We start from the raw sequence: 18,942 nt of genomic DNA, 5'->3' as shown, positions 1-18,942 counted from the left end.
GACAGAGAAAGAACAGATTGAGCAAGGCAGTGAGGGGCTGGGCAGCACCAGGCACACAAATCCCAACCTATTCTTCCCACGACTCTGGTCCTGAGCAGCTGCTCCAGTGGCTTCAGAGAATCTTCTGACTGCCTGCCTTTTCTAGACAGGGCTACTTTGAGGCACTTTATAAGCTTGACCTGCAAGGCCATCACCAGTCGGCTTCTTCCCTTTACCAGCCTAAGCTGGCACTCACTTGGGAGGCTTGTATGGTGCCTACAATCACACCAGTGTTGCTGAGGCCTGTTTCCAGGTGCTCTGCCATGGTTAGGAACAGGTACACCCAGATTCCCAGTGGGGCCCCGATGACTCAATTCACCCAACCGGCCTCATGGAGGAACTGAGCAGCCCCCTGGCAGACTCCTGTGGAGCCCTGTAGATCCTGGGGTGAAAGATATCCAAAGACAGAGGTGTTTACAGGTGGACATGAGGGGGGCTCATCAGCTGGGGGGAACAAGGGTCTTTACACTACATGGAGTGGAACAGAAGCAGTGCCTGCTTAGTGGGTACAGACAAAGAGCACTTCCAGAGTACTGGAAACCCACCTACATGCCAGTAAACTTTAAGACATCCACTGTGCAAAGCCACCTACTATTGGTATTTGCACAGAGCAGACACCTTACACTGCAAGTTATGAGGGTTTATTGTCAGTGCCTGCCACACTGACAGGCGCTAGCCTCGGCACTCACGAACCCGGCACAAACACCCATGTTCTGCCCTCACATATGTCTCTGCTATCTGCTCTTCCTCTCCCATGGTGCATGCAAATGTGAAATATCAGCTATTTGCAGAATCTGTCCCACCCGGTAGAAGCAGGCCCCAGCCACGAGATCGGGACACAAACACTCCCAGGGGCATGCTCCTAACAAACCATTCAGGGTAGGCTTAGTTAAGGTAAGCTCTAGGGGGAGGAAAAGATGTTCACTTGAACTATCCTGTGGGAGCAGGCAGATAGTTCCCCTACTACCCTCCCACCCCCCTACCAGGGCCTAGTTGCAAGGTGCCATCTGCTTCAGGAGATATGCACCCTCCCAACGCCCAGTGCCCAGCTGTAGAGCTGCTTCTTTTCCAGCAGCATGAAGCAAGTAAGCCTCAAGGGTTCACCTTGGAGGGGTTGTAGTAATTAAGGTAATATACGGCACACCAGAAGAGCTGCCTCCTGCTCAGAAATGGCAAGGAGAAAATTATCAGCTACCCAGCTCTGATGTACATGGGGCTACCTATCAACACAGCCTGAGTCTTCCTGGCCCTCTATGAGGCACAAGGCACAAAAGGAAGATCTGTCTTATCCTCAACCCCTTCAAAGCACCCAAGATTTGGAGAAGCCCAAAACCCTCTCTCTAGCCATGCCCCTGGCTTTCCTCCCTGCTTCCTCAATCCAGGGATCGGCAGCCCATGCTGCTTGCTGCCAAATCAACAACAGGAGGGCCGGGCTGCAGGAACTCACCTGCCTATAGATTATCCTGCCCTGCTTTCAAGCCATTTGCCCAAAAACTCTGACATTCTTATTTTGGACCACATGTGTTCCTTGGTTTCACATTTAATGGAGGCCAAAAACATCTTACAAAAGGTAAACATCAAAACTTCTGACCATGCAAGCTGAGACATGCCCATATGTTCCTGGGAAAGTCTGACCACCAGTCTCATACCGAAGGTACTCTGTTAGTGTCTGCTCCCAGGCCCAAGTGAGACCCCGAGAGTGGTTGCCCCCTACTCCTGACAGCCCTAGAGGCAAAGACAGCTGTGCTGAGCCAGTACAGGCAAACCCACACGAAAACAGTTGAAACATCAATATCCTGACTTTATTCGCTATGCCATCTTCATCCTCCATAATTCAACTCCGGTTAACATGTACTAACATGGCTACTGAGATACAGAAAACACAAGCACTGGAAAGAAAATGCAGTTCCGATTACACCTAACTCCACTCTGATATACAAACATTCATAAAAGAACTGCATTTATTTACTTACTTATTTACCTAAGAACTTCAAATGTATAGGTACATCCTTCCTCAGGTAGGAAAAAATAATGTTTCTCAATTCCAACAAAAGCTAACATATATGTACACTTTGTTTTATCAGGCACTATTCTAAGCACTTTATAGGAACTCACTAAATTCTCATAACCATTCCATATGTGAGTTACAAACTAGTATTGTTTCCATTTTATAGATGGGGAAAAGAGAGGCACAGAGCAGTTACATAACTTACATTAGGTAACAAAGCTGCCAGGATGCAAATGCAGATGGTGTGTCTCCAGAGTCCATGCTCTTAACCACTGAGCTGCATACTGCCCCACAAGCTGACCACAACCCTAAAGATCTGTTTCCTCACATGACTAAATGTAAGCCCATAGTTGATTCAACAACACTGAGCCCTAACATACAGAGAAGGGGGGACAGTCATTCCTCTTATAGGTAGAAGGTGGGGGCAGAGCCCCCATGCACAATCAGTGCCACAATAGTTAGGGCAGAGCAGGGAGGCTAAGCTCCAAATAAAGGCTTCTCCCAGCCACAGGCAGGCTGCAGACCAGCAGGGACCTGACTCAAGACTGGTTCCAGAACCACACTTGGCTTACAGAAGCCACAGTGCTGAGGCAGAGCACAGCAAGATGCAGGAATGGGCCCGAGTGCATTTGTGCTCACTCTGGGAGAGTGGTGATAAAAAGATGTGGTCCAAGTCCCAGCGAGAACATTGTTGGGTAAATATGAAGGAGTCCCACGAGGCAGGGAGGTAAGTGTCATCACCGAAATGTGGTCAGGGCTAAAAGGGTCAGGCAGTATTGCACAGGGGGACACAAGCAGGAAGGACACCCCCACAGCAACAAGGGATCTATCAAGGGGCAGAGCGGGGTATGTTTGCAGCGTATCTGGGACCTCACAAACATGCTGGTGTGCAGCCTGTGTGGAGGGCAGGAGGGGCAGAAGATGCTGAGCAAGGCTCACAGGCCTGTATCCCTGGCAGAGGGGTCAGAAACACAAAACGGGCAAGGGACAGGAAGTGAAGAGCAGAGGCCTGAGATAGAGAGATGAATCAGGAGGCAATGACAGTAAGGATAGAGAAGGGGGCCAGATGAAAGACACACTTGGGGAGTGGCAGAACCAAGAAGTGAGGAAAGAGACAGGGCAAAGATTACTCTGAAGAGTGCCACCTGGGGGTTAGGGTGAACAGCAACTGTCAGTGGACACAAGGAAAGCACGAGGATCTGGGTTTTGCAGTCAGATAAACTTAGTTTGGAGCAAGCAGGTTCACTGTGTGCTGGACCTTCAACAAAGCACTGAGGTTTCTGGAGGTGTGACCTGCTCAAAGACAGAGTGGAGACAGAGAGGTGAGTTGTATAATTGCCTGGATGGCTCACCAGCTGCCCTTCAACTGCACTTTCAGGCCTTGGCAAAGTACAGTCAACCATCCATAGGCCATAGAATCTTTGGGCCCCTCAAAGAAAGAGAGAACTGCCTCTACTGCCTCCACACCTACTTCACTCAGCTACTGTAAGTTCTAATCAGGAACAAGATACAGGCATCCAGAGAAACAAGCAGCCCAGGGCAGAGGAGAAAGGAAGGGGGGGAGGGAGAGACAGAGAGAGAGACTGAGACAGTGTGTGTATGTGTAAGACAGAGGTTATCTCCTACAGTCAAGAAGTACTTACTTCAGAGAGAGAGAGGGGTGGAGGCTCTCAGTCAAGTCCATCATCTGTTCTTACTGGTTTCACTCAACCAGATCAGGAACTATAAGAAAAGGGGCTTCAGTTCTACGCTTGGGCCTCCCCTTCCTCATAAGCTTTTCTTCCAAAGACTCATGAAAGGCAGGAATAAGAGCCAAAGACCAGGTACTTCTCGGAAGCAGCACCTGGGTAGGCCAAGGCTGGACTTCCTAAGTTACCTTTTTCTTAGACCGACTCAGACAAGGGCTGTTCAATTTGCAATCTGCTACTTGCTCTGAATGACACTGAGACTTGGCATCTAAAATGGCTATCACCAGGCTACTTTATTAATAAAAGGATTCTTGAAACAAACTATCAGCAAAATCCTGAAAGCACAACACTAGTAGTTTGTAGTCTGTTCACCCACTATGCTGAAGACACCAAGCCAGACGAATTACTCCCACAGGGCCTGTCCTCCTCCCCATCTCTCTAATCCAAGATACCACTATGTTCTTCCGGGCCACTGAGACAGTCTCCCAACTGGCCTCCTTGCCCCTGCTCCTGCCCCTGCCCCCTCTAACCTGGGCCGATCACACCCCTGCTTAAATCTCTCAGTGGCTCCCTGCAATACCCTACCCACTGTCTCCCTGACCCAGCACCAACCATCAGACCCACAGCTGCTTAAGCCCTCCAACCCGAAGCCCTCAGCCCTTAGGCACAAGGTTGCAGGGGACATTATTTTCAAAATTTCTTTTACCTTCTGGTAACAAATTCATAAAATAGACTGATATATAAATGAATAAGAAAAACAAATGTATAGGAAACTCTATGGTAGACTGGGAACAAACTCTGTACCTACATATTTCACAAAACCCGATGTGCTGAAGTATAAATCAGCATTAGGTAAATTTTTTAAAAGGTAGATCACATCATATTCCAGATCATGATAGAATAAGGTCAGACTCAACCAATTAAACAAAAATTAAATAGTGCCCAATCATGTGAAAATTACAGAGCACTACTGTCTTGAACACAACCTGGGTCAGGAAGAAAATCAAGAATAAAGAATGTAATAACTATCTTAAAATGAAAAGCTCAAACTAAAACAGTGTATCAAAATTTGTAAGAAAAGGGGGTGCCTGGGTGGTGTAGTTGGTTAAGCTGTCTGTCTCTTGGTTTCGGCTCAGGTTATGATCTCAGGGTTGTGAGACTGAGCCCCACATCAGGCTCCACGCTCAGCGTGGGGTCTACTTAAGACTCTCTCTCCCTCTGTGACTCTTCAACATGCACTCTCTCTCTTCTCTCTCTCAAATAAATTAATTTAAAAAAAATTTGTGAGGGGCATGTGGGTGGCTCAGTCGCTTAAGTGTCTGCCTTTGGCTCAGGTCATGATCCCAGTGTCCTGGGATCAAGTCCTGCATCGGGCTCCCTGCTCAGCAGGGAGTCTGCTTCTCCCTCTCCCTCTGCCCCTCCCACTGCTTGTGCTCTTTTGCTATCTTTCTCTCAAATAAATAAATAAAATCTTAAAAAAAATTTTTTTGTAAGAAGTAATGTAGTACTTAGAAAAAAATATCTAACGGGGCGTCTGGGTGGCTCAGTCCTTAAGTATCTGCCTTTGGCTCAGGTCATGATCCCAGGGTCCTGGGATGGAGCCTCACATCGGGCTCCCTGCTCAGTGAGCCTGCTTCTCCCTCTCCCTCTGCCTGCTCCCCCTGCTTGTGCTCTCTCTCTCTCTCTCTGTCAAATACATAAAAATAAAATCTTTAAAAAAAGAAAAAAGTATCTAACAATAAATATCTATCTTTATTAGTGAAAAAATTAAAATACAATGACAAACCTATACTTAAAGAGTATGGGGGGAATAAACAAACCAAAGGAAAGAAGGGCAAAGGAAATAAAAGTAGAAGCAAAAATCTTCAACAAATTACTAGCAAACTCAATCTAGCATCATACAAAAAGATTATAACACAAGATCAATATACAAAAATCAATTACATTTTATACACTTGCAATGAACAACCTAAAAATGAAATTAATAAAACAATTCCATTCACAGTATCAAAAAGAATAAAACACTTAGGAATAAATTTGACAAAAGAAATGTAAAATTTATGATCTGAAAATTAGAAAATATTGTTGAAGGAAATTAAAGATCTAAACAAATGGAAAAATATTTCACGTTCATGGATCAGAAAATTTAACATTATTAGTATGGCAATACTTCCCAAACTGATCTATAGATTCAGTGCAATCCAATCAAAATCCCAGCTGATTTCTTTATAGTAATTAACAAGCTGGTTCTAAAATTCATATGGAATTGCAAGGGAACCAGAAGAGTCAGAACAACCCTGAAAAAGAAGAAAGTTGAACGACTCACACTTCCGATTTCAAAACTTACCACAAAGCAACAGTAATCAAGACAGTAGTACAGGCAAGGACAAATATATAGATCAATGGAATAGAACTGAGAATCCAGAAAAAAAATCCATACATCTCCGTCTCAAATGATTTTCAACAAAGGTACCAAGATCATTCAGTAAGGAAAGAATGGTCTTTTCAACAACTGATGCTAGAGCAATTGGATAGCCACATGCAAATGAATGAAGTTGGATCCTTACTTCACACCATAAACAAAAATTAAATGGATCAAAACCCTAAATAAAAGTTGTTACCACATGACCCAGCAATTCCACTCCTTAGGTATATAATCAAATGAAATAAAACATATGTCCACACAAAAACTTCTACACAAATCTTTATAGCATAAATCATAACAGCCAAAAAAGGAAAAACAAGCCAAATATTCATTTAAAAAATCCAAATATTCATCAACAGACACATGGATAAGCAAAATGTGATATATCCATATAATAGAATATTATTTGGCCATAAGAAGGAATGAAGTTCTTTTTTTTTTAATTTTTTTATTGTTATGTTAATCACCATATATTACATCATTAGTTTTTGATGCAGTGTTCCATGATTCATTGTTTGTTCATAACACCCAGTGCACCATGCAAAACGTGCCCTCCTCAATACCCATCACCAGGCTAACCCATCCCCCCACCCCCCTACCCTCTAGAACCCTCAGTTTGTTTTTCAGTCCATCATCTCTCATGGTTCGTCTCCCCCTCTGACATACTCCCCTTTTCTTCCTCTCCTGTTATCTTCTTCTTTTCCTTTTTTCTTAAAATATGTTGCGTTATTTGTTTCAGAAGTACAGATCTGTGATTCAACAGTCTTGCACAATTCACAGCGCTCACCGTAGCACATACCCTCCCCAATGTCTATCACCCAGCCACCCCATCCCTCCCACCCCCAACCACTCCAGTAACACTCAGTTTGTTTCCTGAGATTAAGAATTCCTCATATCAGTGAGGTCATATGATACATGTCTTTCTCTGATTGACTTATTTCACTCAGCATAACACCCTCCAGTTCCATCCACGTCGTTGCAAATGGCAAGATCTCATTCCGTTTGATGGCTGCATAATATAGAAGGAATGAAGTTCTGATACACACTACAACTTAGATGAACCTCAAGAACCTTATGCTAAGTAAAAGAAGCCATACACAAAAGGCCACCTGTGGGGGCACCTGGTGGCTCAGTCGGTTAAGCGTCTGCCTTCGGCTCGGGTCATGGTCCCAGGGTCCTGGGATCGAGCCCTGCATCGGGCTCCCTGCTCAGCGGGGAGCCTGCTTCTTCCTCTCCCACTCGTCCTGCTTGTGTTCCCTCTCTCTCTGTGTCTCTCTGTCAAATAAATAAATAAAATCTTAAAAAAAAAAAAAAAGCCAGGGGCGCCTGGGTGGCTCATTCGTTAAGCGTCTGCCTTTGGCTCAGGTCATGATTCCAGGGTCCTGGGATCGAGCCCCCGCATCGGGCTCCCTGCTCTGCGGGGAGCCTGCTTCTCTCTCTCCCGCTCCCCCTGCTTGTGTTCCCTCTCTCTCTGTGTCTCTCTCTGTAGAAAAAATTAAAAAAATCTTTAAAAAAAAAGGCCACCTGTTATATGACTCCACTGATATGAAATGTCCAGAAAAGGAAAATCCATGGAGACAGAAAGTAGATTAGTGGTTTTCAGGAGCTACAGGGAAGGAGAATCAGGGAATGACTGCTAATGGGTACAGGGTTTCTTTTTGGGGTGATGAAAATGTTTTGGAACTAGATAAGAGGTGATGGTAGCACAACTCTGTGACTACACTAAAACCACTGAAATGTACACTTTAAAGGGGTGAATCTTATGGTCTGCTGAGCAGAGTCTGTTTAAGATTCTCTCCCGCTCCCTCTCTTGTCCCTCCCCCTGCACTCTCTCTCTCTCTCAAATAAAGAAATAAATATTTTTAAAAAGAAGTTTTATTGATTTAAATAATCTCTATACCCCACATGAGGCTTGAACTCATGACCCCAGAATCAAGAGTCATGTGCTCTACTAACTGAGCCAGCCAGGAGCCCCTTTTTAGGTTTTGGATAATATTAATCATAGCCATTTTCCTATAAAGAGAATCAGATGGCCAAAGCAGAATATACTGAAAGTGATGCCATAAGAAAGAAGTTACCTGAACAAGCTAACAAGAGAGGAAGGGAAAGTCTTCAAAAAACGTCCTCCCCAAAAGGCTCTGATAGATTCGCTGATAAATTTTTCTAAACTTACAAATCAAAAGTAATCTACGTGTACAGCCATGAAAATAAGGAACCCACCCAATGACCTAGTAGGATTCTTCTCAACTAAACAAGATATGCTGAGTTATCTCAATATACACCCATAAGGCACTTATAAATACAACTGTCCACTTATGATTAAATGCTTCCAGTTAAATATTTCAGAATAAGGACAGGGAGTCCTTTTTTTAAGCAAAATCTACCACCTTCTGAAGTTCTATCACAGGCCTAAGCTCTTACAATTCTTACTGCCCAGACAGCCCATCTTAGCCTCCACCCCTCTGGGAGGCCTCCTCTACACCAGTTCACTCTTGAACTAGTTACTTATTAACAAATCTGATCACATCTTGCCTATGTTCAAAATACTCCTGCAATCCCCACTGCTTAAATAAAGAAGTCCTGGCCCCTTGACATGGAACATAAGACTCTTCCTTCAACTGGGTCATCCTACTGTCCCCAGGAAGCCATCCCATCACACTAGACAACTTACAGATCTACTCACAGGCCTTATTGGACCACCACCCAGACCCACCTGGCAAACTCCTATATGTCTCTCAACACCAGGCTGAAACACCCCTGTAAAGCCACAGTAACCAACCACCACCCCAACCACCACTTTCCATGAAACACAACAGTATCTATCAAGAAGATACACCAGCTGTCAAACATCTTATCTGAAGTTGTAACGCCAAAGTCTCAAATTCTAGACCCAGCCCAGGCCACCATCATCACTCACCTCCCACCAACCATATATCCAAACAGTCCCAACAGTCTTCATCACAACCAAGGGTCTCTTGGAAATCAGAAGCAACAACCAGAAAGGCTTTAGCAGCTGTCATCCTCCATCTCATGTCCCCAGTGGAATACATGCTAGTAGCTTCAGGTCCAACTCTTTATGAATGATGAGACTTTCAGTTTTGGAGAATGTATGCTCATTAAGCCTCCCACACACATACCAAAAAAAGCAACCCCAGAAAATGGAAAGTGCCGCCAAAGGGGATTCTGATCTTCCAAATCCAGCAATGGGATGAACAGTAACAGGCCCACCTTCATTCCTAAGAGGACTGTCTCCCCTCTACCCCTACATCTCTCCTGTGCTAGGTCTTCCCAGCCACTTGGCCAGCCCTGTAACCTGGGAAAGCCAGATGCAGCCATTCTTCCTAGAGAGAATGCCTATCTAGCTGCAATCTGATTCCTACTTTCTACCTTAAGGAATAATCAGGGAGATTATCAGATATGGCAGAAAGGAAAGCCCTCAGAGCTGGCAGGCAGAGTGAAATGAAAACAGGCATAATACCCACAGAGGCCCCTTTCTCCTGCTGAACAAGAGACGCATCACTCAGGACGTAAAAAAAAGTGCCAACTCTCCTGATATGTTAGTGTGGGAACTAATACCTCATCCACTGTCTCCAAGCCCCTTCTCCTATAGGCCCAAATCTGGGCCTGGACAGGGTCTGACTGCACAAGGGCCCCAAATGGACTTCCCTACAATGTTACATTCACAACATCAAAGCACATGACCAGCACCTGCCCTCCAACTGGCCGGGAGGGGGTCAAAACCCCATCTTACGAACAAGGCAAACAGACCCGGCCAGCTCCACATGGCTCCATCTCAAAGAGATTCAGGTCAGCCCGGGTAGACCTTGAACCTCCCCCTCCCACTTCATCTGCTCCACTCTATGGATCTCAAACCAAATGAGCCATGAAAAAAACGGTTCTTACTAAGGATGAGTATGTGGAACTTAGAATACCAAGCCTAGCACATGGTAAAAGGCTATATTCCAAATCCACCTCAAAGACAGATGTGAGGACTCCTTGCTACAAGGCATTGGCTTTTGTTTATTTTGTTTTAATTCTATTTATACTTTTTAAACAAATAATATATTCACAAGAAAGAAAATGTGAAAACTCTGAAAATGAAAAATTTCCTTCCCAGTCCTATCCCTAGCAACCCTGGCCCTTCCCAAGGGATAGCTGATAGTACAAGTTTTTCTGTAGCTTTCCAAAGATGTTCAATGCATGTACAAGCAGGTACAGGTATGTTCGTTTTGCCTTTTTTATTTTTGCACATTTGGTAGCATATTATACACTGTTCTATGCCTTATGTTTTCCATTTAACAATATATCCTAGAGATTACTCCAAATCAGTACCTAAAGAACCTCCTCATTCTCTTCATGGCTGCACAGTATTCTTTTCTGTGGATTAACAAAAATTCACTTAACCAATGTTCAGGGTTGCTTAAAGTGACAGCTAATAACAGATTATAATAGTTACTTCTATATAATAAGCCTCTTTCCTCAGCCACCAAAGCAGTGCAAAAGTTCAAAGAGAACATTTGGAGTAAAAAAAAGATTAAGGGGCACCTGGGTGGCTCAGCTGGTTAAGCTGCTGACTCGATTTCGGCTCAGGTCATGATCTCAGGGTTTTGAGATCGAGCTCCTTGTCCCTCTTCTTCCCCCTCTGTTCCTTCTCCCTGTTGCAGGCATTCTCTCTCTCTCTCTCAAATAAATAAATAAATAAAATCTTTTTTTTTTTTTAAAGATTTTATTTATTTACTTGACAGAGAGAGATGGAGTGGGAGAGGGAGAAGCAGGCTTCCCGCGGAGCAGGGAGCCCGACGCGGGGCTCGATCCCAGGACCCTGGGACCATGACCTGAGCCGAAGGCAGACGCTTAACGACTGAGCCACCCAGGCGCCCCAAATAAATAAAATCTTAAAAAAAAAAAAAGATTAGAGCCACATGCTACACAAAGAAGACAAACATGCCACACATATCCTGATTAATAACTAAAGGCCAGTTTTCACTCAGATCAAAGCTGAAAAATTTCAGACTCCTGACAATTAGTTGAATCCTGAGCAAGTCTAGATTTCAAGTACTTGAAATTAGTCAATTAGAAAAAAAAAAGTCTGAGGGGCGCCTGGGTGGCTCAGTTGGTTAAGCAACTGCCTTCGGCTCGGGTCAAGCCCCACATCGGGCTCCCTGCTCAGCGGGAGGCCTGCGTCTCCCTCTCCCTCTACCTGTTACTCTACCTGCTTGTGCTCTCTATCAAATAAATAAATAAATATAAAGAAAAGAAAATCTGTGACTGATATTAAGCATAGACGGGAAAAGATGTAACGTTTAAGTGCTGCTCTCTCTTTGGAAAAAGCCAGCTGCCTTCCCTGCGTCTGAGACACAAAAAGTAGAGAGAGCCAGGGCAAAAACACAGGACTTTGCCTGCCTTCATGACGGTGCCAGGGCACCTTGCACCATGTCACTTAGGCCACTGAAGGGACAAATGGACTTAGGACCATCTTCTGGAACTCACCAGTTTCTGGTGGAGGCTTCTATCCCTTCAACTGTACACAGCTCAAGACTGGGCACAAGCCACTGGGCAGAAAGTGGCTGAAAGGGTGCCTGGGTAGTAGCAGAGGACCATCTGCAGGGCCCAGAGATTCCACAAATCTGAGGTTGCTGACTGCCAACCCAAGTCTCGCACACTTCCTATTTATTAAAAAATCGCCTCGACCATGTTCCAAATGGGAGGCCACTTAAAGACTGATGGTAAATAATGGTGAAGTAACAGAGAAGTGAGGGTTGGCAGGAGCCTTCTTCTCCATAAATGCTGGAGTCCCAGGCTGGTCAAAGACCAATGGGAGTAAGGACTACTAAGGCCTATCTCCACTAGGAGCAAGCTCAGGTTGGTTTTGACTGCAAACAGTTCAAATTCCAATTCATTTTTGGAATGGAAGCTCATACCATTCCAGCATGGCCACGTTTTAGGATCTTCCACCCAATGGCCTAGCTTTAGGTAAGGCAGTCAGCAAAATTCCCTCCAGCCTCTCGGCTGCCGCCATGATTCTCATCACAGAATGGATCAGAAGAGCAGAACAAATATTCTCTTAACCGGTGACTCACCAGGAAGTCTGTTCATGTTGACGCCTTGAGCTGAGAGTCCTATTCCCATGTACCTTCAAAAAATCACACACAAAAAATTTTTGGTTAGCAAATGATTATGCATCTCCCTTCTAAAATATTTCTTGGTAAAAGAAAAACAGGAAAAACAATGAATATAGAGATTCTTAACACACTAGTGGTTCTTGGAGAGCCTTCACATTTTGATTTTCTAATGAAAATCATCTCAATGCCTTAAGCAGCTGGAGAAACAAGAGGTAGTGTCTTAACCAGGAACTTCAGTTTCGGACTAAAGTTTCCCAAAATCACTGCTTCCAGTCCTCCCTTGATTTCTGGCTCTGGCTAAGGCAGCGGAATCTATCCTCAAGAAGTACCTAAAGTAAGTAGCTGAATCCTAAGTAGTACTTGGCAGAACAATGCAAGATCAAGCTCACAGGGACAAGCCACTCTTCACCAAGGACCAAGACATGGAAAAAGTACAGCTGTATCCCCTATGCTGTACTTTACATCTCTAATCCAGGCCCATTTTAAACTATTTTTTTTTAAGATTTTATTTATTTGACAGAGAAAGAGAGAGCGTGAGAGAGAAAAAAAGAGCACAACCGGGGAAAGGGGTAGAGGGAGAGAGAGAAGCCGACTCCTTGCCAAGCAGGGAGCCGGATACAGGACTTGATCCCAGGACCCTGGGATCATGACCTGAGCCGAAGGCAGAAGCTTAACTGACTGAGCCACCCAGGTGCCCCCACACAAAAATGTTTTTTAAAGTAATTACATAGGGTTGCCTTCTTTTGACCATTCCCAAGTGGCTGCACATTTACATTCCAATTGTTCCCTGTTGTAAATGATTCTGCAAGGAACACTTCCACATACATTTCCCTATCTTGGATTATTTCTTTTTCTCCCCCCAACATGCTCCATGAACCTACATTACCTGTTTCCTAACACTACCTGAGTTCCCACAATATGGTGCTCCTGTCTCTGCAAGTCCTTCATCTACAGTAAATGCCCCTTTGCCCTTCTCTGGCTGGCTGTGCCACTGTGTTTTGGGGGAGCAGCCTCTACCATCCAAATAAAGGATCAGACAGGGAAGGAAGGCTCTGACCCACACATCTTCCTCTGAAACCAGCTACCCCATCATGCTGGCAGGAACCAGGAAGACACCAACCAACACATGACCCTGATAACTTGGCCTGCAGGAGTTAGGGGAAAGAGGAGGGAAGGGAAAGGAACAGCACTTCAAAGATGGACTTGCAAGGTTCAAAGGACTGAGACTATCAAACTGCCTGTGACCTCCTGCCAAAAATGGACCTTGAAGAAGCATCAGGGGCAGAAGCAGTGTAAGCCTGCTGGCAGGATTCCCATTAGATTAAAACCTGTACTTTTTCCCAGAAAAACCGCAGCCCAAATAATCAGCTTCCTTACTTCACATGGTAGAGGCTGCCAAAAGCTGGTCTCCATTCTCTTAATGTCTCGGCTGACCAAGCAGCAAACAACCTCAACTGCTCTGCAGTCATCAATCAACATAATCATGTACAACATAGCCAGGGGTTTCCCTGACTTGGATGTCAGCCCACTCATCCTGCCCTGTTTGGAGGGGCCTGGGTCTCTGCCCAATACCACATGTGATCCTACCCTAGCATACAGGTTTCCTGACACTAAGATGAGGGTTTGTGTTTAGAGCGCATGTTTCCTGGATGACCCTTAACCACTTAAGGTTAATGCAAATAGGGAAGGTCAAGCAGCTTGGCCACCAGCAACAGGGGTCTAATTCCATAAATTTCCATGGGAATGAGGAACTACTAAGGCACATGTATTCAAACACAAGTTGCTTAGGCTTCTACACAGGGGAAGCCTTTTCCACCTCCAGCAGCTAGCCCTCAACACCTTGCTATAAACTCTCTGCCCCATAGGTGGGATAGTGTTTACCCGTGGATGGCCTGGGAGCCTTTACATAAACCCTAGGGTCAATTTGTGAACCCAAGTGGATGAGCTAAGGGTAGACCACCCAGAGGAGATCCAATACCCACACTTGGTTGCTCTGTCACCTGCAGGTGTCAATGATATAGGGAGCAACCCCACAGGAGCCTAAGTTGCATATTCATAAGAAACTGGAGTTGAGGGCGCCTGGGTGGCTCAGATGGTTAAGTGTCTGCCTTCGGCTCAGGTCGTGATCCCAGGGTCCTGGGATCGAGTCCCGTATCGGGCTCCCTGCTCCTTGGGAGCCTGCTTCTCCCTCTGCTTCTCTCTCTCTCTCTCTCTCTCTCTCCCTCTCTCTCTCTCCTCCTCTGTCTCTCATGAATAAATAAATAAAATCTTTAAAAAAAAAAAAAGAAATTGGAGTTGAGTCAGTGTTCAAAAGAAATTAGTCCCAACTCTTCTAACAATGGGTGACACTATCTCTTCCAAAAGTATAATGTTATAAAATTCCAAAAACTCACGGCCTTCTACCTTCCAGCACATCTTTATGCACTTGAAAACTATTATCCAACCAGTTTGTGATAAGCAGAGAGTAAAAAAGCTATAAGGATCCCATGAATATACTAAAAAACGTTGAATTGTACACTTTAAGTGGGGGAATTGTATGGTATGTTAAGTTACATCTCAGTCATACTCAACAAAGTAGTAATAAAAGACAACTGCCTCAACATAATAAAAGCCATATATGATAAGCCCACAGCTAACATCATACCCAATGGTGAAAGACTGAAAAACTTTTCCTAAGATCAGAAACAAGACAAAGATGTCTGTGTTTGCCACTCTATTCAACAGAGTATTAAAAGTTCTAGCCGAAGCAATTAGACAAGAAAAATAAAAGGCACCCAAATTGGAAAATAGATAAAACTATCTCTTCCAGAGATGACATGATCCTATATGTAGAAAACCCTAAAATGCTATTAGAATAAACAAATTCAGCAAAGTTGAAGGATACAAAATCAACAAATGAAAAGCAGTTGATTTTCTATACACTAACAGTGAACAATGAAAAAGGAAATTAAAATAATTCCATTTTAAAAATTACGGGGAGGGGCGCCTTGGTGACTCAGTTAGTTAAGCGTCTGCCTTCAGCTCAGGTCAGGATCCCAGGGTGCTGGAATTAAGCCCTGCTTGGTGGGAAGTCTGCTTATCTCTCTCCCTCTGACCCTCCGCCTTGCTGGTGCACTCACGCTCTCTCTCTTAAATAAATAAATAAATTCTTAAAAAAAGAAGAAGAAGAAGAAGAAGAAAATACCAGGGTGCCTGGGTGGCTCAGTCAGTTAGACATCCAACTCTTGGTTTTAGCTCAGGTTGTGATCTCAGGATAAGATCTAGTCCCGCATCGGGTTCCATGATCAGTCAGCTTGACATTCTCTCTCCCTCTCCCCCTGCCCCTCCCCCTCCCCTCTCTAAAATAAATAAATAAATCTTAAAAAACAAAAAAAGGAAAAAATACTTAGGAATAAACTTGACCAAGGAGACAAAAGACTTGTACACTAAAAACTATAAAATGTTGCTGAAAGAAATTAAAGAAGACATAAATAAATGGAAAGACATCTGTGTTCACAATTGGAAAATTTAATATCGTTATGATGCCATACTACCCAGTGCAATACACAGATTTAATGCTATCCATATGGAATCTCAAGGGACAATGAACAGCCAAAACAACCTTGAAAAAGACGAAAAAAAGTTGGAGGACTAACACTTCCTGATTTCAAAACTTTCCACAAAGCTGTGATAATCAAATCAAATCAAAACAGTGTTGGTACTGGCATAGAGACAGACATATAGACCACAGTAACACAATAGAGAGCACAGAAATATACCCTCCCATATGTGGTCAACTGATTTTGACAAAGATGCTAAGACCATTCAATTGGAAAATGACAATCTCAACAAATGGTGCTGGGACAACTATATCCACATGCAGAAGAATGAGGTTGGGCCCTTACCATACACCATATGCAAAATTAACTTAAAACAGATCAAATAAACAAAGACCTAAAACTGTAAAACTCTTAGAAGAAAACATAGGAGAAAGGTTTACATTGGAATCGGCAATGATTTCTTGGATATTACACTCAAAGCACAGGCAACAAAAGAAAAAAGTAAACTACATCAAAATCTTAAACTTTTGTATCTCAAAGGACACCATCAACACAGTGAAAAGCAACCCATGGTACAGGAGAAAATATGTGTAAGTCATATATGTGATAAGGGTTTAATATCCAGGATATTCAAAGAACTCTTACAACTCAACAAAAAACAAAACCAAACAGAAAACCTATTAAAAATGGGCAAGGACTTGAATAGTTATTTCTCCAAAGAAGAGACAAATGGCTAATAAGCAAATGAAAAGATGTTCAGCATCACTAATCACTAAGGAAATGTAGATCAAAACCACAATGAGATACAACTTCATACCCTTTAGGACAAACAAACAAACAACAGAAAACAGAAAATAACAAGTGTTGGTGAGGATATGAAGATTAGAACCCTTGTGCATCGATGGTACAGCAGCTGTGGAAATCAGTATGGCAGTTAATCATATGGTAATTCTAAGTTTAAAAAATTAAAACTTTGTTGGGGTCCCTGGGTGGCTCAGTCGGTTAAGCATCCGACTCTTGATTTCGACTCAAGTCATGATCTTGGGGTCATGAATCAAGCCCTGTAACAGGCTCCACGCTCACCTCTCCCTCTGTTCCTCCCCCTATTCATGCTCTCTCTCTCTCTCAAATAAATAAATAAAATCTTTAAAAAAATTACACTACATTTTTAAAATGCTTAATTTTTAACAAAGAATTACCATATGATCCAGCAATTCCACTTCCAGGTATATATCCAAAAGAATTGAAAACAGGGAATTGAACAGGTATTTGTACACTCATGTTCATAGCAGCATTATTCACAACAGCCAAAAGGTGAAAGCAAACCAAACCAAGTGTGTATTGCTGAATGGATGAATGGATAAACCAAATGTGACATATATACACAATGGAATATTACTCAGCCTTAAAAAGGAAGAAACTATGGGGCGCCTGACTGGCTCAGGTGGAACAGCATGCAACTCTTGGGGTTGTGAGTTCAAGCCCCATGTTGGGTGTAAAGATTAGTTAAATAAATATAACTTTTTGGGGACGCCTGGGTGGCTCAGTCGTTAAGCGTCTGCCTTCGGCTCAGGTCATGATCCCAGGGTCCCAGGATCGAGCCCCGCGTTGGGCTCCCTACTCAGTGTGAAGCCTGCTTCTCCCTCTCTCCCTCCCCCTGTTTGTGTTCCCTCTCTCGCTGTGTCTCTGTCAAATAAATAAATAAAATCTTAAAAAAAAATAATACAACTTTAAAAAAAAAAGGAAGGAAATTCTGACATATACTACAACATGGATGAACCTTGAAGACATTATACTAAGAGAAATAAGTCAGTCACAAAAAGACAAATTGTGGGGGCACCTGGGTGGCTCAGTTGGTTAAGTATCTGACTTCAGCTCAGGTCATCTCAGGGTCCTGGAATGGAGCCCAGCATAGGGCTCCCGCTCAGGGGAGTCTGCTTGCCCCTCCCCCTGCTCGTGCTCACACTCTCTTTCTCTCTCAAATTAAAAAAAAAAAAGGGGGGGGTGCCTGGGTGGCTCAGTCGATTGAGCGTCTGCCTTCGGCTCCGGTCATGATCCCAGGATCCTGGGATCGAGTCCCACATCAGGCTCCCTGTTCAGTGGGGAGTCTGCTTCTCCCTCTGACCCTACCGCCCTCATGCTCTCTCGTTCTCTCTCTCCCTCTGTATTAAATAAATAAAATCTTAAAAAAAAAAAAAAAAGACAAGGGGCGCCTGGGTGGCTCAGTCGTTAAGCGTCTGCCTTCAGCTCAGGTCATGATCCCAGGGTCCTGGGATCGAGCCCCACGTCTGGGCTCCCTGGTCAAGGGAGGGCCTGCTTCTCCCGCTCCCTCTGCCTGCTGCTCTCCCTGCTTGTGCGCTCTCTCTCTCTGCCAAATAAATAAAATCTTTTTTTTTTTTAAATACAAATTCGGCTTGATTCCACTTACACAAGGTATCTAGAGGAGTCAAATTCATAAAAACAGAAAGTAAAATGGTGTTTGCCAGGGCCTAGGGGGAGAATCAGGAGTTACTGTTTAATGGGGACAGTTTCAGTTTAGGAAGACGAAAAAAGCTCTGGAGATGGGACGGTGGTGATGGTTGCACAACAATGTGAATGTACTTAATGACACTGAACTGTACACTTAAGAATGATTTAAGCAGTAAATTTTGTGTTATTTATGTTTTACCACAATAAATAAATGAATATATATCAATGCAACTGCCTCTCCTCCCCAAAAAAGGTTCAAGTTCACTATTATCAGCTATAATATTTGTTATTACATAAAATCTTTCCCTCTCTTCAAGCTTGGGGATTTAGGGTCCAGGGAGACAATACCTCCACCTGTTCATTCGTTCAGCGGTGTCATTTCTGGCCAAAAATGCAGCATGTGGCTATGTGTTTATTCAGTTCTGATATTCCCCAAAGACCAATCCCCCAAATCATCCAAACCCAAGAGAAGGAGCCTAAGTTTACAGGCTCAAATCCTATGTCTTATGCCACAATGAACAGAACTGATGCAAGGCCTGTTGCCTACCTCAGGATACAGGAGCTATAGGAAGGAGCCCCCAGAGCTCAGAGGAAAAGCACAGAGCCACAGCAGTGCTGGGCACATAATGAACATTCAACAAACCCCTAGCGT

General features: G+C 43.9%; 1 protein-coding gene across 1 annotated transcript in view; it reads right to left on the bottom strand.

The window, feature by feature from the left end:
- Positions 1-18,942, bottom strand: part of RANBP10 (RAN binding protein 10) — a 67,329-nt gene that overhangs the window by 30,048 nt on the left and 18,339 nt on the right. Inside the window, exon 3 of the mRNA XM_025888920.2 lies at positions 12,241-12,293. Coding sequence (XP_025744705.1) covers positions 12,241-12,293 — 53 coding nt within the window. The remainder of the gene's footprint in view (positions 1-12,240; positions 12,294-18,942) is intronic.

This window comes from Callorhinus ursinus, unplaced genomic scaffold (genome assembly GCF_003265705.2).
Source record: "Callorhinus ursinus isolate GAN/ISIS: 27379988/994484 unplaced genomic scaffold, GSC_fseal_2.0 scaffold37, whole genome shotgun sequence".
Taxonomy (NCBI): Eukaryota; Metazoa; Chordata; class Mammalia; order Carnivora; family Otariidae; genus Callorhinus; species Callorhinus ursinus.
Note: the sequence above shows the minus strand (reverse complement) of the source record. Positions and strands in the feature narration are given on the sequence as shown.